At 46.3% G+C, this 26138-nt stretch overlaps 3 protein-coding genes across 4 annotated transcripts; 1 reads left to right on the top strand and 2 right to left on the bottom strand.

The window, feature by feature from the left end:
* Positions 1–241: 241 nt before the first annotated feature.
* Positions 242–3888, top strand: LOC120894932 (aminopeptidase N-like). The gene is made up of 5 exons (XM_040297832.1): positions 242–957; positions 1027–1321; positions 1387–1738; positions 1856–3110; positions 3185–3888. Exons 1-5 carry the CDS (start codon positions 281–283, stop codon positions 3777–3779), a joined length of 3174 nt encoding a protein of 1057 aa, XP_040153766.1. The 5' UTR covers positions 242–280; the 3' UTR covers positions 3780–3888.
* A 1488-nt stretch (positions 3889–5376) lies between these two features.
* Positions 5377–7406, bottom strand: LOC120894933 (peroxisomal biogenesis factor 3). Its single transcript, XM_040297833.1, has 2 exons — positions 7212–7406; positions 5377–7086 (listed from the first exon to the last, which is right to left on the bottom strand). Exon 2 carries the CDS (start codon positions 7076–7078, stop codon positions 5939–5941), a length of 1140 nt encoding a protein of 379 aa, XP_040153767.1. The 5' UTR covers positions 7079–7086; positions 7212–7406; the 3' UTR covers positions 5377–5938.
* Positions 7407–8260: 854 nt separating this feature from the next.
* Positions 8261–24983, bottom strand: LOC120896835 (protein lozenge-like). Of its 2 annotated transcripts, none has more exons than XM_040301310.1 (6): positions 23782–24983; positions 21794–22033; positions 17443–17556; positions 12864–13313; positions 10151–10315; positions 8261–10065 (listed from the first exon to the last, which is right to left on the bottom strand). In XM_040301310.1, exons 1-6 carry the CDS (start codon positions 24086–24088, stop codon positions 9242–9244), a joined length of 2100 nt encoding a protein of 699 aa, XP_040157244.1. In that variant the 5' UTR covers positions 24089–24983; the 3' UTR covers positions 8261–9241. The 2 variants fall into 2 exon arrangements, with proteins under 2 accessions (XP_040157244.1, XP_040157243.1); XM_040301309.1 differs by having other exon boundaries at positions 8261–10074; positions 23782–24982.
* Positions 24984–26138: the final 1155 nt, after the last annotated feature.

The raw sequence follows: 26138 nt of genomic DNA on the forward strand, positions 1-26138 counted from the left end.
TATATGTTTGTATACGGAATGTTTCCGATATGATTGACAACAATAACTACTCTGTAATTGAACTATCTCCGATCATCAAACAATGGTGAACACTGATAAAGTACACATTCCATTGTTACTCTTTACTGGCTACCTTCGGCACAGCCACTTGCAGCGAGAGATTGTTTCTATTTTTTACCTCAAAGATAACTTAATAGAATGATAACAACCGCGATGTTACCAGACAACTCGTTGACTGAGTCTGAGAAATCAGTACACATTTAATCACTCATCAGAGAAGATGGGGTGGCCGCAAGAAAGGCAAAGTGCTAAAAGCTTATTTGTACAATTATTTTTACAATTTTTCTTACTTTTAAGTGTTTTAACAAACTCTGCTGCACAGGATGAGCAGTTAAACTATCGTTTACCAAACAACACATTCCCACTCCGGTATAATATTGAGCTAACGACTCACATCCACGATAACACGATCGGTGACGATCGATTTCGTTTTGAAGGGAAAGTGACAATTCAATTGAAAACAGCCGGTGATGCGGATACCGATAATGTAACACTAAACTATCGTCGGATTAATATTACGCGAGTGAAACTGTGGTACAATGATCAGGATGGTTGGGAAAATATACTGTTAGACGATGAGTTAAGCTTCACGTTGGATAGTACCCGCGAGTTCCTGACGGTTCACTCGCCTAAGCCGCTAAATGGGACTTATTTCTTAGAAATTAAGTACAATGGTACTTTGCGAGAGGACAACGGCGGGTTCTATAGATCTTCCTACAGCGACAGCGATGGTAATGTGCATTGGCTTGCAACAACTCAGTTCTCGCCTACAGATGCAAGGCATGTGTTTCCCTGCTATGATGAGCCGGGAATTAGAGCCCCGATAGCGCTGCGTGTCATTCATGGTAAAAGTTATTCTGTCCTTTCCAACACTATTCCTATCGATGTACGGGAAAGGTAATTAGAGTTACATATTGTGGATGAGCAAACAAATGGAACAATGGCTAATGTAAACGAATGTTGCAGCATTTTAGCAGGAATGTCAATTACCACCTTTCCCGACACTCCAAAAATGCCGTCCTACCTGTTAGGTATCATCGTCAGTGATTTCAAAGAAGTTTCACTGCCAAATTTTACCGCACAATCGGCCTTCATTCGTGCAACAGCGTTGAACGCTCCTGTGGCTAATTTTATATTAGAAGCTGGTTTTAAAATACTGCAATATCTTGAAGAGTTTTTGGAGACACCGTATATATTGCCCAAACTTTATCATGTGGCAGTACCAGACTTTTCTCCTGGAGCAATGGAAAACTATGGATTGGTATGAGTTGTATTAGAAATTTTATAGCGATCCTGACAAAAATCTCACAAAACTTTATCTTTCAGATAACATACAAAGAGGAAAACTTTATGTTTGATCCAGATACTTCACCAATGAAGCAGAAGAAGAAAATAGCTTCAATTGTTGGGCATGAAATCGGTCATCATTACTTTGGAAACTACGTATCCCCGGCATGGTGGAGCTACTTATGGATGAAGGAAGGATTTGCTCGATTTTTCGAATATACAGCAGCACAAATAGCTTTCCCTGAGCTAACAATAGGGAAAATGTACACCGTTGATAAAACGCATAATGTGTTTCAGCTTGATTCACTCGGTTCAACTAGACCCATGACTTTTTATGTCAATTCACAGGTTGAAATAAGCAACATATTCGATGATATTGCATACGACAAGGGTAAGTTTCCCGTAAACCTGTACGAAACAATATCGTTTGCTTATTGATTTGCTTATTTATAAGGTTAAGTGGCCAACCCATTTGTTAACACTTCTTTAAATTACTGCCTTTTCTTAGGTGGAGCTGTCCTGCTCATGCTCTATCACGCATTCGGGAAGGAGCCGTTCCGTCAGGCAATGGTTAATTTTCTTCACGTAAATGCGCTACAAGCTGGTACGCCGGAAAAATTTGCACAATCAATGCAACAAACAATGTTTTCATCCATCCCGCCCACGGATCCACCGTTTAATGCTTTGTCGCTTTTAAAATCATGGACAGAACAGGCTGGCTATCCGATACTACACGTCTCGCGTTCCGATGACAACTGCTCGTTACGAATTGAACAGGAAAGATTTTTACTAAAAAGCACAGATGCTAGTAATGCAACTTCAACATGGATAATACCATATAATTTTGCAACGGAAATAGAGCCCAATTTTGACGATACCACGGCTACAGGTTGGATTGTGGATAAATATCATGTAATTAATCCAACGGCAGATCACAGCTGGACTTGTGATAGCTGGATCGTTTTCAACAAACAGCAGACAGGTTATTATAGGGTAAACTATGATGATCAACTGTGGCTGTTGATTGTGAAAGCTCTGGTACAAAACGGCACCATCATTCACGAATCGAATCGTGCCCAGCTAATAGACGATGCATTAAACATTGCACGTGCTGGGAAGCTTGCATATGCGATACCTTTACAGTTGCTGCGCTATCTTTCCAAGGAAAACGATTACCTTCCTTGGGCAGCACTTGATCGCAACCTTATAGTGCTGGATAATCTTATGCGAGGCACTGATAGCTACGACGATTGGCACAAATACTGCTCAGAGTTTATTGAACCAAGCTACGTTGCGATGGGTATGGCCACTCAAGAGGAAGACACGCTAACACAACGCATGACACGTGAAATAGTGATTAATTGGGCTTGTAAAGTGGGGTCTGAGGCATGCATTAACAGTACCCGATTAATGGTAGCAGAGATAGCGGAAACCCCTGCGAAAGACGCTGAACCTGACCTGCGCGAAGCGATCTACTGCAATGGATTGCGATATTCCGCAGCCGCTGTGTTTGACTCCATTTGGCGCAAAATGCAACAGTCTCAAGATCAATTGTATCGGTCAGAGCTTATCCGCTCGCTTGGCTGTGCGGAGAACGTGGAATTGATTGCGAAATACCTGCAAAGCACAATAGATACAGATAATAGTGCCTATTTTAACCAAGAACGAGAGAGAGTTTTTATAGCGGTCTTCAAGAACAGTCTTTTGGGACTGGAAATGGCGATGAATTTCCTGCGAGAGAACAGTGAACGGGTTAACGAACTGTAAGTATGAAACAGAAATAATCAAATTTAAGTTTAACACTTTTCTTTAATATTCACAACACTCCCGCTTGCAGCTACAACAAGGGCAACTTTGGTGGCCGAGCAATAAACTCAATCATTCGCACCATGGCACAACAAATTACCAGCAAAGCTATGCAAACGAAATTCCAAACATTAACCGTAGAGCTTCATGAAAAGGGATTCTTAAGGGAATCGGATATGTTGCAAGCCCTAGAATACTCGAGCGAAAATTTGAAGTGGATCGAAGAGAAAAGTGTACAAATTACTACCTGGTTGGATGAGCAATACCGTCCTACAACAACCGCATTATCTTCAACAACTGTGACAACAAACCAAACTCCACCGCCATTAACCACTACCAGTACTGTTGCTAGCCCTAGTTCGACCACCGTTACAACCTACAGTTACGTTTCATCATCCAGTAATGCAACTGTACCTACCACATCCGCTGTATATACTTTCAGTACGTTTGAAAATGTAACTACCTCATCGACCGTTTTCGTCAATTTAACAACAACTTCTATGCCAGAGGCTGACAATTTGCATTCGAATCACGCTGCACGAGCAAATATGTGCGATTGTTTTTTCATGTTGTTCGGTGTGTTTGCTTTTGTAGCGTATCATCGTTTTGAAACTTTAGTACTTTAAAGCTTGGAACGAATGCTCTTTTGATTTAAGGGAGAGATGATTTGTTTTAAAGAAGTGTTAACATTTATTTTGTAAAAAAACATAATAAAAATAAAAGTTAACATTCAAACATATGTTCAATTATTTTATTTGATGTTTGCTTGTTCGCTGCTGAGCCATCCCACTCGCCAGGTATTAAGATTATATGAATGGAAACGAAAGCTTCATAGCTTCACTGGTTTGTTCAATAGATGGCGCTTTATAACTCATCATTATATTTCTGTCCTTTTCTTGCAATGTGTTTCACCTAGCTTCATCTAATCATGGCCTATAGCCTTCTAACTTTCAGAGCAAACATCAATATGTAAGAATGGTTGTGTGATTACATAAACGATTATCAGCAGCTTTGAATCCCTTGCTTCTGTGCCAATGGAATCGCATTGAAGTTTAGTATTTAAATAATCGTATCGCCTTTCTAGTTTTATTCAGAACTCAGATGGAAGAAGAACGCTCTCAAAGCGAGGAAAGCTTTTAGATTCCTTTTAGGCTGAGAGTTTGACCCCGTTTAGGAGTCGTTCAGTGAATTTGTGGCACCTGGACGTAGTTTTCCTTCCTCGAAGACACTCCATCTCCGATAAGACTTGCTTCAACTCCACTATGCCTTGTGCCGAACTCAGGGTTACTATTAAATACCCTCATGGTATGAGTCCGGCATCCATCCATAGCATGAAATAGTTGTCGTAACCTATCGGCCTACGTCTGGTGCACACGGTACAGCTCAGCAAACTCGCGATTGATCGTTTATCGCAGGAGCCTGCTGCATGACATACCCAGCTCGAATGCGTACATGTAGATGTCCTTCCAGCTTTCGATCACAACCTTCTTTCCCATCTTCTTGCTTGGCGTAATGGTTGTTTGTGATTTCCAAGCGCAAAAACGTATCTACCCCAATCTTCTTTTTCTTCTTTCTTCTTTTTTGGCTCAACAACCGTTGTCGGTCAAGACCTGCCTCTGTACCACTTATGGGGTTGGCTACCCCTATCACAACAGATTAATCTTACTAGGCAGATAAATTAAAAATCCGTATAGTAAAGGGCTTCGAAAATCTTCACTGTGAAAACACTGTGCTATGAGGCTATAGTAAAGATAAAGATAAAAAAAAATAAATAAAATCGCATTGTCGTAGTAGTTTCAGCGATGCATAAAAGCAATGCGAAACCGTACAACAGTAAAAAGGTAAAGGCGGTAGCTTTTATAGCCAAGGATGCTCGATTGGATCCCACCAATAGATGGCGCCACCATCTTTTGGACTATTTTTGTTAATGTTCCAGCCATTTAGCGTCTGCTAAACGGAGATGTTTACGGAGATGTTTAGGATTCATTTTAAACTGAGAGCATGCGTCGTTAAGATACCGTTTTGTTTCAGGCAAAAGGGGCATATTTTTGTTTTATATAAGCTTAGTAAAAATGTAGGAAACATTTAAAGTACAGGTAAATTCATGGTGCTCGTCAGTTAATTGATAGGCTTATGGAAAATCGGTAAAACTACAGCGAAATTGCTAATCGAAGGTTCGGTTATTTCTTTGCAAACGGTTGCAGTGATTTAACTATTATTTAATTTTACTTTCAAAACAATAACCATGATTAATGTATGATAATTTTAGGTTTATTTTGTTCAATGTTTATGTTCACGACAGTGTACCATTTTTGCGACCATCCCATTAATCCCTTAGCCTTCCCGCTTTTACAAACGATGCCACACTCGATAGCAAGATAAGAAATCCCCGTTATCGAACCAGCTAATTCCTAATCAAACACGACTCAAACTACACCGTTCCTTTTCAGCTAAAAAAAAGAAAAACGAATCCATCACATTAATTAAACAAAGCCACGCCCGGCCATTCCCACAGCTCTTGGCATTGTTACCATGTTAAAACCTATGCTAGCGAATGTGTTGCTCTCTTGCTTCCGACAGATGTCATACAGTGCACCGACCGCGTTTCAGCAATTGCAGGCAACCTTCCGTAGACTCTTGAAGGCTGCCACATAACTAATTGTACCTGAACGAACCCGGTTACGGGTAAGCCTCGCCCGTCTTGCTGCGCGCTACGATGCTACGGCACTCTACGCTACTCTATTAAAACCGAATACAGAATGTGTTGTATCTGCGCCTACGCCTCCTAGTGGCAGAATGTTTCGTACACGTTGGCGCCGAGCGTCCGTAGCTTTTCCGAGTGTAGGAAATGCACAATCATCGACGACATCAGGTCCGTCTCCTCGGGCAGTGCGGGCACTAGCCCGTTGCTGACCGTACCGTTAGCGCCCGCGGGCACTGGTGCCACCTTACTCGCCAGTCCGTTCACGATCGGGATCAACTTTGCAAGCGAAATCGTAATTCCGTTGATGTTGGCGATGCTTTCCACGTTCAGGTTCGATTTGGAGTTTTGTTTGCTCGCCCCACTCGACGAGCTCATGTAATAGTCCGCCAGCTTGTCCATCACTTTGGCCAGCCCGATACTAACGTTCGCAAGACTTACCTCGGTCGATTCCACACTTTCCAGCACGTCAAGCGTTTCCTGGAACATGGTGCTGAACGCACCGTCGACACCGGTCAGCGAGGCGCCCGGATTGGGCAGCGTGTACGTAGCGATACCGTCGATCGGATTGCCCTTCTCATTGTTCAGCGCCATCTCGATCGACCAGAGGAGCGTTTCGGTGTCGGCCAGCGTAAGCTGCTGCTTCAGGCTGTACCGCTGCATCACGGTGGTCACATTCTTGCGAACGATTTCGATCAGCCGATCGATGCCGTCACGCATAAAGTGCTGTATCAGCGATAGATAAGCCGTCTGCACCTCGAGCGATATCGCCTGCTGCTGACTATCCTCGACCGTCGCCTTGTACAGATAGCCGCCGAGGATGTTGATCTGCACCCGCAGCGTAACGGCCAGCATCGAGGCGCCGTACACGAGCGTGATGAGCCGCGTGAAGGCCACGATGCGCAGCTCTTCCCATAGTTCCAGCTTGTTGTCCGGGTTGGTGCGCAGCTTCGCGAGGATGTCGTCCGTGCTGAGGCTTTGAAACACTTTCTCGGACAAGGCTGGCGACAGGCCCAAAATGGTCTGATTGCAGGTGCGATCCGTACACTCGTAGTGCTGCATGCGCTTCAGCTTTTCGCCAATCTCCTTCGCCTGGCGCTCTTGCAGCTCGCGCAGCTTGTACTGTAACCATTTCAGCAGAAACACGCTGCCACCGATCACAACGCCCGTGGTGATGAATTTTCTCCGATGCCGGTAAATGAAATCTTTTATGCTCGACCACATTGCGCTGTCTGAAAACGGGGGAGACAAGGGCGATAGAAAAAAAACAGTAACAACAATAAAACCACCTTGTAAACATAGAACGTAATTGAATGATAATGCAGGAATTGGGGTGACAAGGGGGGATGTTTCTTACCCGAATGTTGCTGCTTTGCTGCTTGCGGGGTGATTTCACCACCCAAAGGTCTACGGGATCGCCGGGGTAACCGGAAGGTTGCTTTTTTCGCATAGAACGCCTGCAGTGGTGCTGCGTTCTGGGCTGTTTCAAAACACGAGAATCTTTTCGTGTGCGTTTGTTTTCTTTTTCTACGGCAATCGATAGCTGTCAAACGACTAGCTGCAAATGCAGGGTTCGTATACTCGCTGCAAAGTAGAGCCAATTGTACCTTTTGGATGGTTTTATTTTAATTTTATTCGCACAATGAATTCAGGTTTATGCTAGAAATTATGTTCGAGATGTATCAAAAAATATGTTTTCCATGGATTGGGCAATGGGCAACAACGTCAGCGTCCTGCAAATTACCTGCTCCCTGCAAAATGAACCGGTTCTCGCAATACGTAAACTGAACCGGTTCATTTGTGGCACACGGTTTTTAAATATTGACCGTTGCATTACGTTGTAAAGAGACCTTTTTAAATTATTTCCTATTTTAACTAAAAAAATGTTCTAAAAGGAATCAATAGAGTATCTGCTACTCATCAACAGCCTTATTTAAAGCATTAATCTAGTTTTTTTCGAGTCGTAGCCGTAATAATGTATTTTAAAATAAATAAAAAATAAATAAATGGTTAAACCATTTAACAAATTTTTTTGTCCTATTTTTATAGTCAAAGATTATTTAATGTGTGTAATATAAATGAAAATCCGTCCAAAATTATAATTAATAAAAAATTCAAGTTGAAATAAATTAAAATTATTGGACTGAATGTTTGTATTAATTCCATTCTTGTAGCTAATATTCAAGTAAGATAAAGAGCATCTTTTTAGTTTATATGTGTACAGTTTGTAAACATTGTAAACTGGAAAAATATAGTCAACACTGGTACTCACTGTACATTTTCCTTCGATTTCCCACAACGTGATATACGCTTGAGTGTACATAACGTACAAGGATATCACGCATATGACTATTTGAAACAAACGATCAAATTTAAACCACTTAAAACAGAAAAAAAACACAATAGTTTTCACTTGTTTCTATTTTACTAACTTTATTGTAATTTTTGCTATCTCTTACACCTTAGTACAACCTTATTGATCCACTGGAGTTGTGAAAACTTATAACTATAGAAATCCATCAATTCATTAAACATTAGAATAGCTTTTCTTTGTGACACAAAAAAAAACACACACACACACACTCATCAATGGAATGGCTCTTCTTCTACGACACAAAGATGCAGATGCGGGAGTACAGTTTACTAGCCAATAACGGAGATTTCGGGGCTTGAAATCGGCTGATTGTCGTGTGCTCAAGAGTGTGCTCCAAATGCCCGATCACAATGTAAATCATACACTCCTTCTATTTCGCTTGACACAGTTTTACGCATTGCATACGAACATTGACACAAACACACATACACACACACGGGCGCTGAAAACGGTGCGTATAATAGCTGGTTGCTAACAGTTTAAGACGCGAAGGGAATGTAATTTTTATTAAACCAGCACGCACCTCCCCCCCTCCCCTTCCCCCTCCACCCCATGCATCCCTGCGATGGAAATAGTTCTCGCTGGGGGGTCAGCAGAATTGTGTCACTATAAATACACCGAGCATACGAAGGTATAAAGCCTGGAAATACACAGCAATCGCGATCTAACTACACTCAAGAGGTACAACCGAACGCGTCCGTCTCCGTGGACTTTTCCCTCTTTGCTCTACAATTCTTATTCGGAAATAGAAGCTGTATACAAAGCAGTTAATGTGAGATGCTTGAAAGTGCTTAAATATGAAGAATGTTTTTTTAAGGCACAGGTTTAAAAAATCTCCAATTCGAATCAGCCCCCCATTGCAATCGCTTCTTCCTAACTCTGTCCCCTCCCTACAGCGCAGAACCTTCCCATTTCTTTCCACGACACCATGCGAACGTTCGCTGAAGTGAAGAATTACAAGTGATCCGTTAAACTGATGGCCATCCGCTTCGAAAGCACCGCCGACAGCTGGATCAATACGGTCGCCACACGCTGCTCGGATCGCCGGACACTGATTCTTCGCCCCGTCCTTCATCCTGCTGCTGCTGCTCCGACCCGCCGGAATGCTGTGGATCATCATGGTGGGCGGACAGTAGCGCTGTAAGCGTGTCATTCGCTCCACCGCCACTGTCCTGATGGTGGTGGGCACCGGCAATGCCACCGATATCAACGGCCGTGCCCGCGTGCAGCGTGGAGGCGATCGGGCCGGACGCCACTGATCGAATGCTTGGGCCGGGAAACGAATTAATCGTAAAGCCGTTGTCAGCCGAACCGAAGTAGTGTTCGAACTTGTCGCTGCCCGTACCGTGCAGATGGACGTGGATTTGGTTCTGATTGACGGTGCTGAACATCTGCGGACAGAGCACCATCGGTGGGGGTGGGGGTGGCGCAGGGACAGACGATGGGGCCGGTGCCGCCACCGTAGCCACCGGTGGGTGAAAGCTGACCGGCGACTGGGCGGCCACGGCTAGCGATGAGGCACACCCGCCAGCACTGGCGGCAGCGGCGGCCGGGTGATTGTACTGATGATGGTGATGATGATGATAGCTACCATGATACCCGTTGGTCCATTGGGTGTGATGGGGATAGGACGGGTAGGTGGTGGTGGCGGTGGCCGCTTCCACCAGTTCCCCTGTCTTGGAGACGTACGAGCTGCCACCGGTTGCAAGTTGTCCACCGAGCGGGCCCGTTTGCACCGTGCTGGTCCCCGTTGGTGGTGCCACCGCGGCAACTGTCGGTGCGGGGGGTGGTGGTGGTCCAGAAAGTCCGTAATAATCTTGGTACGGTTGAAGGTTATCTAAAACGACTGGTAAGAGTTACATTTGGGGCTGGTTGAAGTCGTTCGGGAGTGGAAAGGGTAAAGAAAAGAGGGGTCGTAGTACCTCCGGACGCCGTCAGACTGTAATTGGGATGATCGACCATCGGGCAGGAGTCGTACGCCACGTACGACGGTGGGCTGGCCTGCAGCGGCGAGAAGGTGTTCATGTAGGACGTGCTGGACGGTGCCCCGACCAGCCCATTCGTCCAGTCGGTGGCGCTGGTGTAGTCTGCGGAATAGAACGGAAACCGAAATCGAAGAAATCGATGTATGAAATTGGATATAAGGAAACCTATCATCAACCGGCCCCCACTGGGTGCATTACTGTACGGGGGGAGGGGGAGAGACCTATCATTCGGGCTGCATAAGACGATCCCATTTCCTCATCTCCAGCAAGCTCTCCAATGCATGCAAAACCTCTACCGACACCTCTGCACCTGAAGAACGCCTTTGGAGCCTTTGAGAGCCAAAAAGCCTTTCTATTGACACTTTGCTAAGCTATTTCAGGATCCATTCAAAAACCCGCCCCATCCAGATATGGGCTGGAGGAGTTCTTCATCTTCATCAGCAAACGGTCCTCCGGTGCTACCACACAGACAACTCCACGGACATTGCATTCCAAATCGATAATATCCGTCTAATCGTTTTCTATCATCACCGGGCTCGAGGTATGATGAACGAATGCATACCTCATTCGCACATTATCCGGTCGTGCACTTCCGGCAGACATGTGTGGACTTCCGTTGTATGTGTGTGTGCGTGTGGACGTACGAGGGGCACATTGCACTTCTAATCGATTTTGGCTTACTTATTCATCCCGAATGCCATCATCGGCCCGAAAGCCTGGGTGCATCCCCACCTTTTTTGCGGGCCAATTTGGAGAGGGGTTGTCATTTTTAGAAAACTAACAGACAACTAAACTGGCCCCCTTCGCCCTCTCTTGCGCCACCACTCCCCCTCCCTTGCATTCGCCCCCCGGGGAAGCGTTTGGGGCCAACCAACAGACTACTGTGAGAGTTGGGCAAAGAATTGCTTCGTTACCTTGTGCAAGCAAGCCCACCAAGCATGGCCAACCAGGATCGTGATGAGCTGGATTATTGAAAAGTTAATCACAAAATATGTGCTCTCCCTCCCTCAAAACTGTTTGGAAACTGTCTCCAGCATGCGACGCTCAGCAGCAGCAGCAGCAGCGCGTAACTTTTACGCACACCCACCCACTGCTGCTCTCGGGCTTGGGGATAATTAATTAGTAATTTTGCCTTAAATTGATTGACAATGTTTTGACAATGTTTTGGCAGTGGCAGGGTAATACGCTGAGGGCACCACATCCTACGCGCTTCGGGTCGAGAAGAGAGACCCAAAACGGATGTTTCCGAGCGGAACGTTTCTGTGCCGTGCACGTGCGTGTGCGATGACGTCGGTGTGCGGGGCGCGTCTGATTTCCGCCGGATTGATTAATTAAGAAGATTAATTTACTCTTTTGCACTGGCAGTACAGTCACAGTATGTTGGAGAAGGGTTGGCTCGCGTGTGTAAAACTATTCCACACCGAACACAACGCGAATGATTTATCGTGCCGTTTTTAAGGAAATTATGAAACGAGTTCCTTTGTTTTGCCCCGTAACCGTACAAGTGGCGTGCTCGTGACATATCGGTTTCCACCTTGCCAAAGCACACTAAGAACCCGTTCGCTCTCAGAAGCGCAGCGGGAAGATGATGGGAAATAATTTGGCCCGTTTTTTTTTTGTTGTTGCATCCAATCATCATAGCCATGGCCCGCTACGATCATCTTCGTCAGCGATGCCGTCGATGTGTCGAATGCGTCGTGCGCAAAAGGAACAAGGGAAATCAATTTTCTTTCCCCCCTTTGCACCCATCATTCCTTCCCGCGGTGCACTGGATACGCCTGACTGGGCGGCTGGCGCGTGATTAACTGCCAAACACGAGTAGTTGTTGCCCTTCACCAAGCAACCAATTTTCCCCCAACAGATCCACGCGAATCGCCGCGAATGCGCTCGGTGGCGGAAATGAAAGAAATCCCTATAATCGGGCCAAATTGACCGAGAAGAAAGGTCTCTCATCACCTCATCATCATCATCGGTCGGCGATCAGTGCTGTCCGATCAATTCGTACGTTTATTTGCATGCGCTCTCATTGATTTTTTGTGCTGTTTGCTGTTTGCTGTTTGGTTGCGCGCACCTTACGCGCCTTCACGGGCAATGACAGGTGAGTTTGCAATTGCCCCGATGCGAAAAAAGCATAAAATGGATAAAAAGCAATTTACCTCCATATGATGTTGTTGCCGCTTGGTTTCTAATTTTCTGCTACTGCCCCTGCGTAGAATCAAACTTCGCTCAACCGTTGCAAATTGTTATTTTGCAGAACGAGAACAAGTCCCTTGCAACAGAAGCAATTCCCGCTCCAGTGTATAAACGTGCGAATCGTCATCGATGGAGCGATATCTCTCGGCTGCCCTTTTATTGTCCCCCCCCCCCCCCTACAGTGCTTGGCGGATGGCCCTTCGTTTTACATAACCATAATTCACCACAATTAAAACGTTTGTGCCCGCTTTTGCCCGTAGAGCGTGTCGTAACCGTATCGGACGGCGTTGCCCTGCTTCCCTCAAAAAGTTCAAAAAACACTTTTAACAAATCGTCCAAAATGTCAATGTTAGTAGTGCTCTCGTACGACGCGCCCTCCTCTCACAGCAAAGGCGCTTCCCCCCAAACCCCTGCCCTGCCTTCTAAACAACAACAACCGGATGGGAACACACGTTACCTGAAAACGCGAGATTAGGTTTGTAATCACTGCTCGATTCGGCACTGGTATTGATGGCCATATTGCCTCCTCCTCCTCCTCCACCACCACCACCGCTGCCATGATGATGATGATGATGGTGATGTGGGTGATGGGTATGAAGATTCGTGGTGCTACCGGTACTGCTGACGGCACTGTAGTTGACAGACGAGGATTTGCCGTTTCCGTTCCCGTGTCCGGTGCCTGCGGTACCACCACCGCCCAAGCTGCCGGTCGATCCTGTGCCGAGACCGTTACTGCCAAGTCCGCCGCCGTTGTTGTTGCTGTTGTTGTTGTTGTTGCTGCTGCTGCTGCCGGTGTTGCTCCCACCAGTGCCACCGAACGAGCCCGGTCGCCCCGGGTAGTGATGATGGTTGAACGCGGGCTGCTCCAAAAACCGATGCAGCGGCGGTGGACGCATCTGCGGCATATCTGTTGAATTGGAAACACAGTACACAATCAGTGTGTGCAAAAGCCCAGCAAAAAGAGACATAGACACAGAGACAAACAGCAAAACCTCCCCCCCCTCCCCGTGACCGTGGCGGTGTGGTTTGGGGATTAGATAAAGAACCGCCGGACTCCCACCGGACTGACCCGGGAACGGCCGGTGATGAATCCTGAAGTACACACAGGAGCACACCAACAAAATAAAGAGATCTCATGTTACTGCCCCACCATCGTTGGGAATGTGACTTCTTGCAAACGGTCACATCTACCCGTGCGCCCACCACTGCCGAAGACAGCAGCGACACAGCAGCGTCCTGTGGACCAGAGAGGACACATGCACACACGCAAAATTGAGAATATAAAAGGGAATTCGGTTGCGGTTACGCTTGCGGGAAGCGAACGCCGAGCCCCTGAGTGAAGGGATCATTAGCTGAGGACGAATCTCTCTCTCTTCTTCTGCCATTTAGTGTGCCTTTTGTGTGTGTAAGGGAGTGTTTTTTTTTGTTGTTTCACTTCTACTGCATCCCATTCCCCAAAATGGGAGATGCAGTTTTGGGCGCTGCACATTCCGATTTGGGGTTCCGTTTGCCCGAGAAGCCGAGTGTGCCCGTATGCGACGGCTATGCGACATGATATTGAATGACTCGCATTTATTTTTACGTTTCCTATATATCGTCCCCACTGGCCCAGGACGACGGCGTTTTTTGGAGCATCATAGAACACAGCACAGCAACCTGCAACAACGAATCCTTTGAGCTCGGTGCGATGCTCTGCGCCACGCCGTACGGAACGACATTATGTAATTGTGTGCTCTAATTGGCTTTCACCAGGCACACCCGCCCGGTGCCATTTGGGCTGCTTTGCAACACAGGGGGGGTGGAGGGGCCTACAATGGAGCCTCGTCTTTAAGCATCGTATTGCAGTTGTTCACCAGCATCATTCGACGGTATCGACTTTTGTGCGATGCGTTTGTGTTTGCTTCGAGGCTAATAAATATTTTTATGGCCCCTCCACCCCCTCTCCCAAGCGTTCCTCAACAACGGACAACAGAAGCCTTGCGACCCATGGCACGCTCTAACTATCGGTTTCGAATCCATACCCGTTCGGCCCGGTTTGTTAGATTTTCCGCTACCACCGTGTGCCGTGTTTTTACTGCCAAAGCCTTCTTCGTTTGAAAGGCGAGAAGAAAACGGAACCACCAATGCCGAGAAACGCACGGCTCCACATGAAAGTCCCACATGTGCCACTGTCGCACGGGAAGTTGTCAATGGAACTGCTGTGCCCAACATTGTCCAACATTGTTACGATATGGGAGAGGACTTGAATGTCACTGAAACATCCATAAATACTAGTTCCAATGAGCAAACGGTACGCACCAGCCGACACACACCAGACCAGACGCGGTGGGTTCTAAATCACTTACAAAACAACTAATTCCCAGTCGCCCAGTCGGGCGGGGGAAAAAGGATCGTAAAATTCCCATTAATTGAACTGCTGCTTCCGTTCAAGCACACACACACACACACACACACACACACACACACACACACACACGTGCGCACGTTCTTCAGCTCTTCAGCTACCCGCGTGTTCCACGTGTTAATCGGGCCACGTGTTGCAAAAGGCATTAGCCCGTCCGAAGCTAATCATAGCCTGTCAAAGCAAGGCCTGCTTGATTTCTGTGCTCTGCGTACGCGTGGGTTTCGTGGGTTAATAATTGAAATCATTTTACCTCTCCCTCCTATGAGTCATGATCACACCTTGCGCCTTTTGCTATTTATACTAGCCCAACAGTTAGCGATTGCCTTACAAGAACTTTGTTATTAGGCAATGTACAACTGTAGTTAACCTTTTCGCTTATCCAGCCTCCATATCGCTTCCAAACCTGCGATACACGTCTCCCGAGTGGTCGGTCACTCGCTAACACCACACACATATCTGGGCAGCGGGGAACGGGCATGAGGCAAGCGTTGTACCGTGAGAATTTTTCTTACACCCTTACCATACTGAGCAGGCACAAACTTGTCTGGCCACTGGCAATGGTTATGGGGCAAAAGGGGTATGGTATGGGGTAAGTGAAGGAGCGGACGGGTCGCGACGCCACTCTTATTCTTATCCCGCCGGCCGTCGTGCTTAACTGATAAGCATGAGAGGAGAGAGGGAAAAACAAAACACACACCCAACCGGGGCCCAATGTCGAGACGCGCGTTCACCCCACCCCGTTCAACGATAAGGCGCGGGCGAAACCGAGCGGGCGTACCGATATCTGTTTTGCGCCGGAGTTCTCAAGCCCGCCGTACAGAGAGCAGTTCTGCATGCACCACCATCAACCACACACAAATAACCCCCCCTTGGTTGTTCCGTTCGCAGTCTGTGCGGTTTGGGTGTTAGAAGGGGTTGAGATAAAAGTACCGTCTTAACAAAGATGTTTGTCGCTGATAGTTTGGACACGGTTCGGAATGCTGCGTGAATTCGAACGACTGAACGCTGATTGTTTGTGAGTGTTGATCTAGAAACTTCAGCTAGAAGGTTTAGATTTGAATTTATGAGTTTAAAGATTCTATTGATTACTATAGATGCATGCGATTGAAGTTACTATTTTCAACCATCGCAGCAGGTAAATCAGACCTATAAATGACATGACAGTTGAAACAGGACTTCATTCTTCAAACTTCATTGACCAAAGCCAAAAATAGTATTTCAATCATTATGTTTTTGTCTTATTGTTTACTGTTCTGTTTAGTGGTGGGAGGGCGGCTCCGTGTTCAAAATAAGTTCCGGAGTCGATTCTGGAGCCGATTCCGAAGTAGACTCCGGAGCCGATTCCAGAGTTGACTCCGGAGCGAAATCAGTCCGGGAATCTCCATAAGAATGGATCTTTTACAAGTAAATTTTGATGTTTTTGCGATTATCAATACGTAATATGATTGGACCCAAACGCCTACTTTTATGGCGATGACGAAACTGACTCTGTTTCGAAGCCGTTTCTAATTTAGGAGCCAATTCCGATTCGAGAGCCTATTCCGGAACCGATTCCGGAGTCGATTCCGATTCCGTAGCCGAAGCCAGAATGGATTCCGGACCTACTATCTTACTACGCTACTATCCGGAATTGATTCCAGAAAACTGCGGAGCTAGCCGGAATCGATTCCGACAAAAACTTCATTTTTCCCATCACTAGTTCTATTATCACAGATGAGAGAGGAATACAGGATTTTTCAGGCGTGCACATAGTTGTCCTTGACTTTTTCTTATGGGAAGTGAACTTTACATGACAGGCTCTATGGCACGGACTTTTTGGACAGTCTCGTTGGAAATTTTCTATTGGATATGTCCAAAAGGATACCTTAGAGTCGAATTACCATCATAAAAATTCATTTCCCGTAAGAAAGAGTAAATAATGTGACCCATAACCCCTGAAAAACCTAATGGTGATAATGGTAATTTGCTATGGTAAGTAATAATAACGTGTTTGGTAATAATGCTCGACAATGTTCAATAATCGGTACATTTTCCAACACGCTCAAGCGAGGTTAATTCAAGGTATTTGTTATCAGTTTAGCAAAAAATTGAGTTATTATAGCTGGACAGAAAGCATTGTTTTCAACAAGTTCTTCCTTCTACTCTGCCTTTACAAACCAGTTGCACAATACAGTTGTGTGTTAGTTGTAATAAACTCTCCAAGATCTTCAATTGTTTAATAAACGTTAAATTAATATTCTAATGCAATACTTTTACTTGCAAAGAAAGTTCATTTCGATCACAATTTTAACTGATTCTTCTGTCGTTGACTAATTCAGCTTCTTCTTCCCTAGCCATGCGTTCTCCTTAAAATACAGACGAATTGACACACTGTTAAAAGTTAAGGGATGCATTTTACACTATTTTACTTTTGAATTCATTTGCAACTACCCGTCCGTTGTTGGTTTAATCTTTGCGTTAATCACAATTAAAGTACCTCTTTATCTTCCCTTCGCCTTCCCTTTTTACACTGCATTCTCTTTCTATGTCGTCACATTACACTAGATTACGATTGCACTACACAGGTTGTACCACCATTCACACAACCCCAAACCAATACCCCTCCAGCAGCTTCTAATGCAGCTCAACTTACTCGTTTTCGATCGCGGCTCCCGGGGACCGTCCACCGTCACCTTGATCGCCTTGCAGTACGTGGTGACCTGTGGCATCGTCGTACAGATCGTGATAGTAAGCGTAAAACTTTTCCCTGTAAAGAAAATAAAAATGAAAAAAAAAAACAGAAGAAACGTCCATTAATGAAAATGCTGGTATTTTAATAGACTTGTCCACTTGTATGATGATGATGCACCACCATTCCCGTTTCCGCACGCAGAACACTTCAAAGTGAAACGGCGTCACCGTTTACCTAGACAAAACCTCCCGCACAATCCCGTGCAGTCGATCTTCAGAGGCCCAGCAAACGACCATACTGGGTGCCCCTATTTACTTGGCCAACTCTCGCTCCCTTCCTTCCCCCGATTCCCTAAGCTCGCATTCTGTTTTGACTCTTTGTTTGCAAACTTTTGCCACCTTTTTGGTTCGGAAGATTACACCGATCTTCCACCAACAGCAATAAGAACAACAACTCTCTCTCACATTCACACACTAAAATGCGCAACATATTAAAAATGTAATCCGCTTTACGAACCAGTCCCACTACCGGCGCCCACCCACCAAGGGGCTTTGTGCGAACAAAAGCAAAAACGAGAGATAAGTATGTAAAAGATTATTATGATGCTGTTTTTGCGTTGTCCATTTTCCTCCTTTTGTATGTGTGTGTGTGTGTGTGCTTTATGTTTACCGTGCCACCGCAAATGCCCGGTCCGGTTGACAAAACTGGCCGCAAGATTTTTCGGAAAAGGGTAAGCGTGTTTCCCGAGAGGGGGTTTTGGAGGTGAAAATGATGGAAAAGTTAAAGCGAAACCAGTGGGAAACATACCCGACGGGAAGGGGGCCAAGCAGTCGTTTCGGTGGGGAGGGGAGGGGGGGTTGTGGAGGGAAGCTGTTAATGAACTTATTATGCTCTTTCGGTGACCATCATCGCATTTCCCCTGCTGCTGCTGCTGCTGCTCTCCCTATGTCCAACAGTCCCTTACCCCAGAAGCCTTCCCTTTAAATGTCACGTGCAGATAGGATCTGGCTACCGGGGGGAGGGGGTCCATGGTGTCCTTTAAGAACACTAACCCACCCACCCACCCTTCCCACCTGAAAGCGTGGTGGGTGGCCTTAATGGTTTGACGATACAATTAAAACGAGAGCCCGATGCCCGAACACACGCGCGCACTGCCGTGGACAGTCGGTAGGGCAGCAGCAGCAGCAGCAGCAGCAGCAGCATAACAGCAACAGCAACAACAGCCATCATCCGACGAAGGCAGCATAAAATTAAATTTTGTCCAGCTGCGCCAGTGATTGGGTGGCAGTTTAACATGCGAAAACAATGCTGCTTATGATGCGCGTTTGGTTTGTCCCCGCCCGGCAAACCGTCCTCCTGTCCCCCCGAGTGACGTCAGGGACACAATTTAAAGTCATCGATCAAGCCGTTCAAAAATGTTACTCTCAAACCGAAATCAGTTCAACAATTAATTTACATTCTACATTTTTTGTTTTGTTGTTCCACACGCGGCCATTAAACTATCTCTGCCCTTCCGTCTCTCTTCCGTCCGTTCTCGTTCCCTCATCGGCCTGGACACAATAGCACCGGCGGTTCACTCGCTTCTTTCTGATGCATGCCGCCGTCGCCGCCGCCGCCACCATAAACATGATTTAACCGACAATTTAAATGTATTAAAGGCATATTAACACTTCGTTTTAACGATTCTGCCTTAACCTTTCGCGCGCGCATTTCGGTTGCGCAAAATATCGTTCCTGCCTTGGTCGGGCCTGTGCCTTTGTGTTGCTTTATCCGAAAGGTGTTCTCTTCAGGGATGGAGGGTTTTTAGAGTTTTCAGTTTGAAACACACACACACACTGCCAATAATTTATGTTCAGCCGTGTGTTGCAGTTGGGACCCGGCACCCGGTGGCTGCTGGCAAAAGGTGGTGCTGCTCGTGAACTGTACGCTCGTCGGCTGCAGTCGGCTTGCTCCCGGGTTCGGGCTGTGAACCTTAGGCTTCCCTCAGAGAGATAGAGAGTTCCTGTGACTGAGAGACGGTGTGGTCCGGCCACATCGTCTACAGCTACAATGTTGTGTCCCTTTAATGTCTTGCGCACGGGTGATGTAGGATTTCGAGCTTGGGCTTGGGATAGGTGGCGGTGGGGGGGGAGAGATGTTTTGTGGCGCACTTTAGTGGTTACCCTTCGCTTACACCCCCTGGAAAGCCCCCTGGAACCGCCCTCGCGCTGGGGTTTGCTTTCACCGATACCGCTTCTGCGACACGTTCGAACCCATCCATCGTCCGACGGCTTTATGACACATTTTGTGTAATATACTTGTTTATAGCCATATCCCAGGACAGAAAAGGGGAGTCCTCACCCCATGAGGACCCGGACCGGCACACCGCGCGCGTCAAGACGTCTCGTGGAGGTGGGGGAAAGGGACAACACACAACACAACACACAAAAACACCTTCCCGGAGGAACAGCGCACAAAATAGCACCATCGGCAGAAGGCAGCAAGCGACAGAACACAAAGCACCCAGAAACACGATCATAACACGCTGCATATGCGCACACGGCTCTTTAGATAGATCGATGCGATGATCGTAAATAAGAAAACAGTGCCTAACATCCTCATTAATATTAGCTCGGGCGATGAAAAGATCCTCCTCGTCCGCTCTCGATGAACCGTTCGCGGGGCCTTATTTGTTTGTTGGATGATGTTCGGGGCTGGTTCGGGGTAGAAAATTAGCCGCCACCGCCGCCGCCGCCACACCCGATTCTAATCGGCTCAAGGACTCGTGGCTCAACGCGCGTCCACCCTCCTTTACAATGCCGGGCCCTAGCCCCTCCTAGCAGGAGAGGATTTATGCAGATAAAGGCTGGCCAGCGGATGAGCGATGGGTCGATTGCCTTTCCGTATCGGGCCTTATTTTCCACAGACAGACAGACAGTTCGGTCGTCGTCTTTCTTGAATTGAGACGGCGAAGACGACGAACCCCTTCCTCTCGGCCATGCAACATCAAAGCGGGAATCTTCTCCCCCCGCCCAACCGACCAACCGGGACATAATGAGCTAAGAATGAAGTTATCTCGGCCTCGGCTCGTGACCTCTTTTGTTGAGATGTTGAGAAAGAGAGCGACAAACAACAAAAAAACAGAACAAATGAGACGAACCCTGCGATTTTATTAATGACGCGTGTCGGAAGTATTTGTCGAGATACCTGGAGGGGGGGGGAATTCATCAAAACCCTCTCGGTCCAAAATCTGCCGCCGGCACCTACGGCCCCGAAGCGTGCAGCGATTTATCACGCGATGAATAAAGGTACAGGAGAGAGAGGCCGTCCGCACCGCGTGCTTGCCCCTTTCCGGAGCGCGCTGGATCGCTGGAAACGTGGAACTGATCTGTTTGTTTCTCCCGGTGCCGGGATCTGGATCTGGGGCCTGATAAATTGAAGCAGGCAAGAACACTCCAGTACCGTGCACACGTCGTCGGGCACGTCCTATGGTTACCCCTCACACGTCAAACCCCATCACGCGCATATTCTAGCGTTCAGGGTGTCTCCAACGTTGTAGCTCTTGCTCACTCTCTATCTCCCTCTCTCTCTCTGTCTCTCACACACACACTCTCCAACAAGTATCGAGCGAGGGTAATGTGATCGCTTGAAGCGTCCTAGAAACCATAGGAAAGAACCCGAACAGGAAGCCTGCTGCCTGATCTGTCTGCGAATGTCAAACTCCTCCCGTACCCGAAACGTCAGCAGGAACTTGTTGCTATCGGTTACACCTCACCGAACAACAGTATCGCTACCAGCAGCAACAGCACAAGAAATGATGCGCCTCTACCGCCGTTGCATCCAGCCGAACAAGGTGTTGCTCGTGCATCTTGAAAGCGTTTTGCCCTAAACTAATGGCGAATAACACTGCCATGTGTTGGAGAAGAATTGGAACAATGAGCGATGCTGGAAGGTTCTGAAAAGAATTGCAGTACAACACAAACGCCTGCCTTTCTTTTTTCTCTAATCGACTACACAAAATGCGAGGATAACAGATGTACTTCGGCGCATGCATGCATGCATGCGTCATATCGACACTTTGGAAATGCACCTCACCGGTCACGCCAGTAGCAGCAACAGCAGCAGCAGCAGCAGCAGTCCCGTGTTTCGCCAAAAGGTGCACCGAATTCGTTATAAAATATAATTGCAATTCTTACGATGAATGGTGTGCCATAATTATCAATGCTTAGACCATATGGTCCCGATACGCACACACAAACACGCACGACTAAAGGAAGAAATATGGACAAGGGGCGAGGATGGAAGGGAAAGAGATTGACTGGAAGTGGCTTACCTCGTCCGCTGCGGCCCACAAACCGGAGATCGTTGAATTTGGCCACCTGATTGCGCATCACGGCGGTGCAGTTGCGCAGCTCGGCACAGAAGTTCTCGTCGTTGCCGGCCCGGATAGTGACCATCGTGCCGTCGCTGACGTCCCCGAGCGAGATCACCTTGAAGGCGCTCGGGAGCGTTTTGTTCGAGCGCCAGTGGTTCGGCAGGGCGGAACACAGGAAGTACGGACTGTCGGTGCGAACTGAAACGAGGGAAGGATAGGGAAGCAATAATTATTATTAGCCAAATGGGGACACGATCCGACCCGACGATTGGGTGCGATTTGGGAACGGGAACACTTGCCACCGCTTGCCCGACTGGCCGGACCAGGTAATTGTTGGGCTAATAGTTGTGTCTGACAACTTTCCAGCGTATTGGAACTGTATCGGAAGCATAGGTTTCAATGATCATTTTACCACCCCTTGGCACTAGGTGGACAATGATTGATTGGATAATAGGAGATGTTTAATTACACGTTACCAATCAAGTTCTTTAACGTTTTATATTTGAATTGTTATATTAAATTATGTTTGAATCAGAAAGCTTTTATCAGTTGTTCTATAGTGTATGTTCAATTTATTGAAGCAAAAATCACTTGTGATCCTAAATAAAAGGGTTTGTACACAGGCCGAATTTGAAATTTCTCACATATTTGAAATAAACGTTTAATTAGCTGCACAAAAAGGTCCACAAAAGGAGTTACAAAAAGGAGAACGCAGCTCGGTGAAATTCGAATAACAGCCGGAAATAGCGAAAAAGTATGTTGATTATGACTTTTTTTTTGTATAAAACGTTGGTATTCGTTGAGGATTTGAATATTCTTTCGTAAAGTATGTATATCTGGGTCATTATTTGGCGAGATATAAATTTGTGAAAAGTTCCATCCGTTAACGAAATGGATCTTAATTTGTATTACAAAAAGCCAAAAATATAAACTTTTTTTATTTTTCTAATTTTATACTCACTCACAAGCATAGTTATCAGAAAAAAAGAGCGATGATATCATTTTTCCACTTCTTTTTTATCATTTCCTTTCCTTTTGTGAATAAAACATCGAAACAGACACGCACAGACACTTACAAAGTTGATCGTTTTCTCGCATGTGATCGATACCCGAACACACACGCATAAAAACTGCGTCCATTCAGAAATAGTTTCCAATCACCAAAAAAACAGAAAAAAATCCAACAAATTCTTACACTTTCCCATCAAACACACATCCCTATGGGTGTATGGGGGGGAGGGAGAATGGGTAGCATTTCCTTACCACTTCGAAAGAGGTATAAATTACACCTGATGATCCGGTCCCGGGACCGGTGGAAAACAACCTTCATTCTGAAAAAAACAAGCACCAAAAGCCCGATGCAGTGTCTCAGCTACTGCCGAAAAAAAATGACTATCCTCAATTTGGTGTCTCACTATCACTGGAACGCTTCCAACCGTATCAGCACCACGACCAAGCAAAGCCAAAATACGGCCCAAGTCGTGTCGATGACGTCGGCAAGCACATTCGATGGACAGAGAGACAGAGGGGAAAAAAGGTGCTCCATTGAGAAATCGAATAAAAAATCCAACACCCCATTACCCCCTCTCAACGAACCGATCACCATCAGTCGTGTAATCCTATCCGGGGGGCCCCGGATCGAACCGATCGAACGAACGCCGTAGAACAATATTTAAGGCTTCTATCGGCAACGGCAATACACGGAGAGATGCTGCGGTATCTAATGAAACGTACCGGAGGCCGTACCCAACCCGACCGGCCCTGTTGCGTTTGGTTCGAAATTATGCATGAGTGCACGATCACCTCCCGCCTGTCCACCTTTCGCTTGGGCCGCTCGAGCCGCGTATGAAAATCTAACCCAGCGCGCTGGATCAAATTGCCCCGTCGGTGTGCCCTGCCCTGCCCTGTCCTGGCTTGGATGCCGATTTGCCGCCTCAACTACTCACCGAGCTCGCCCGGGTACTGCTGTTCGGCCTCCATCACCATCCGCTCCATCCAGCGCAGATCGGCCGGGATGGCATTATCGTCCGCGTGGCTGCCGCCGTTGTTTTGGGACGGTTGCAGCACGCCCGTGCCGCCGCTGTTTCGACAGCTGCCGCCCGGCTGCGTCCCTGCGTCGCCCCCGCTGGATGCCGTGCCCGTCTCCAACATTCCGGTGCCGGCGGTCTGCTTCCTTCGGCACCGTGGCCGCTCCGTGGTGGGCGTTCCCGGCAGCAGACTCGCTGATCGCAATCCGCACGTCACCAAACTCATCGAGCGGTTCCGATCGACACTGCATCGATGCACCCGGACCGGTGCATCCACACAGCACACGCAAACGATGGGGTTTCTTCTCTTCCTAACTTGAACCAAAAAGTATCAAACGGCGGCCGAAAACAAACTCCTTTTTCTTTTCTCAATCAGCAAACGCAAAATCAATGCAAATATTTAATTACACACGAGTTGGTCGAGATCAGTATTGGCGTCAAAGCACATAGACACACACACACAGCACCAGCGCACACTGACGGCACAGATCACAACGGGAATCTGCATTCCAATCGAGCACCACTTCTCACGGCAGCAGCATCCGAGCAGGCGTGGAATTTTATTCGCTTCATTCAATAACTCCGCTCGTGCGAACTAGTCACTAAGACGCTGTCGTTGCTGCTGCTGCCGCACAACCGTGTACCTATTTCTTCATTCACTCGAAGACGACGATGACGATGACGAACTTAATACCCTGATCGCTTGATCAAGCGTGAAATCGGGAACGCGCTGGATTAACGTACACTCGCGCGCAACAACAACAAAAATGGCACAACGCACACAACACGGACAACGAATCGTATTATTATTCGGTGCGTTTAGTTTTATATTTATACGGTTTGTTTCTGCTGCTTCTTCTTCTTCTTCTTTTTGGTACACAAACTCCACCAAACGTATGCACTTTGCACTCGACCGATCACGGTACGATCCGTTGCTAACCAGGGGTGGGAAAACGGCAAGCGACCGTGTCTGCTCTCTCCACGCACACGCACACGTGCTACACGGAGCAAAGTCAGCGCGAAAATGAACTGTTGCAGCAGCATCAACGCTGGCGCAACCGCGAGAAGCAGCTGATTTCGGTAGGTCCGGTCGGGTCGGGTACCGCGGGGACCGGGTGGTTGCCGATGCCGATGCGGCGGTATGTGATTCAAGCTACACACTCGGTCGTCGTTTCACTGCCACCGAGCTAATCGTGGAACGTTTAATAGCACAAAGAACACATTTTGTAATGATACTAATAATACGATTAATGTGTTTGTGTAACACGATGAGGTTATTATACTTTAAAAGAAAATTGGAATATTTTTTTAAGTTAATTGTATGAGAAATTTATTCGTGTGCTTTTTAAACTAACATTTAGGGCTTCTTTTTATGTTAAAATTATTTAAAAGCTAAACCATTCAATCTCTGATGTGATGACCTTGTTAAATATTTTAATCATTACTAAAAGGATGTTTCAGAAAATTTGAATTTCAGGGGCTAAGAGAGAGGGTTAAATGATCTCATTTCAATAATGTGAATTATCAGGTCCATGTTTTGTGTGGGTTTGAGCTTAATTATACATATTGCAGCATTACCCGTTCGCATACAAACACGATATATGCTTCATGCAACATTAATAAACAAGAAAGTATTTATTTCATAATTGTTTTTTCTCCAGTTTACGCAATTGTTCAGAGAAGACTGCCTTCTTTGTATTCTGGTCTTGCTGCACCACTGCCTTTAATTGGACAACAATTTTGGGCGCTTTTGTGCGATGTGTGTTACCATAGTGCAGTGAGCAGCTCACCCCTTTTCGTCACTTTTGAGACTGTTCGCTCATTCGTCTCATAGCTCCTCCCACTTTTTGCTCCATACACAGTCTGCACTATGCCGAGGAGTGGAACAAAGCGAACAATGAACTGCGCTAAACGCTTTCTTCTTTTAAAATCGTGCATAAGGAACAATATAACGTTTAGCTTTAATTTTTTTTAACAGGACGTGAGACACTGAACCCACGAGTGTTACGCATGTAAAAATATTTAAAATAGAAAAAATGTTTAAAATACAGCGAAACTTTCATTGTATATAATGTTTAATATATTTTGTATTGCTGTAATCTAGAAGGAGTTTAAAAATAGTAAATGTTCTATTACTTGATACAAAAAATCAGGGTGATTTTTTAAATAAATAAATAAATAAATAAATAAATAAATAAATAAATAAATAAATACAGAAAAATAATACAATAATATATAGAAAAAATATCTGGTAAATACAGTCGAGCCCCATCAGT

This window comes from Anopheles arabiensis, chromosome 2 (genome assembly GCF_016920715.1).
Source record: "Anopheles arabiensis isolate DONGOLA chromosome 2, AaraD3, whole genome shotgun sequence".
Classification (NCBI taxonomy): domain Eukaryota; kingdom Metazoa; phylum Arthropoda; class Insecta; order Diptera; family Culicidae; genus Anopheles; species Anopheles arabiensis.

Coding starts and splice junctions, on each gene's coding strand:
- LOC120896835 (XM_040301309.1), bottom strand. CDS start 24,088: ATGAGTTTGGTGACGTGCGGATTGCGATCAGCGAGTCTGCTGCCGGGA. Junction 13,314..17,442: donor GGAGCCGCGATCGAAAACGA/GTAAGTTGAGCT, acceptor CCAATTCAACAG/ATATGCCGCAGATGCGTCCA. Junction 10,316..12,863: donor ACCTAATCTCGCGTTTTCAG/GTAACGTGTGTT, acceptor TCTATTCCGCAG/ACTACACCAGCGCCACCGAC.
- LOC120894933 (XM_040297833.1), bottom strand. CDS start 7,078: ATGTGGTCGAGCATAAAAGATTTCATTTACCGGCATCGGAGAAAATTC.
- LOC120894932 (XM_040297832.1), top strand. CDS start 281: ATGGGGTGGCCGCAAGAAAGGCAAAGTGCTAAAAGCTTATTTGTACAA. Junction 958..1,026: donor CCTATCGATGTACGGGAAAG/GTAATTAGAGTT, acceptor CGAATGTTGCAG/CATTTTAGCAGGAATGTCAA. Junction 1,322..1,386: donor CAATGGAAAACTATGGATTG/GTATGAGTTGTA, acceptor TTTATCTTTCAG/ATAACATACAAAGAGGAAAA.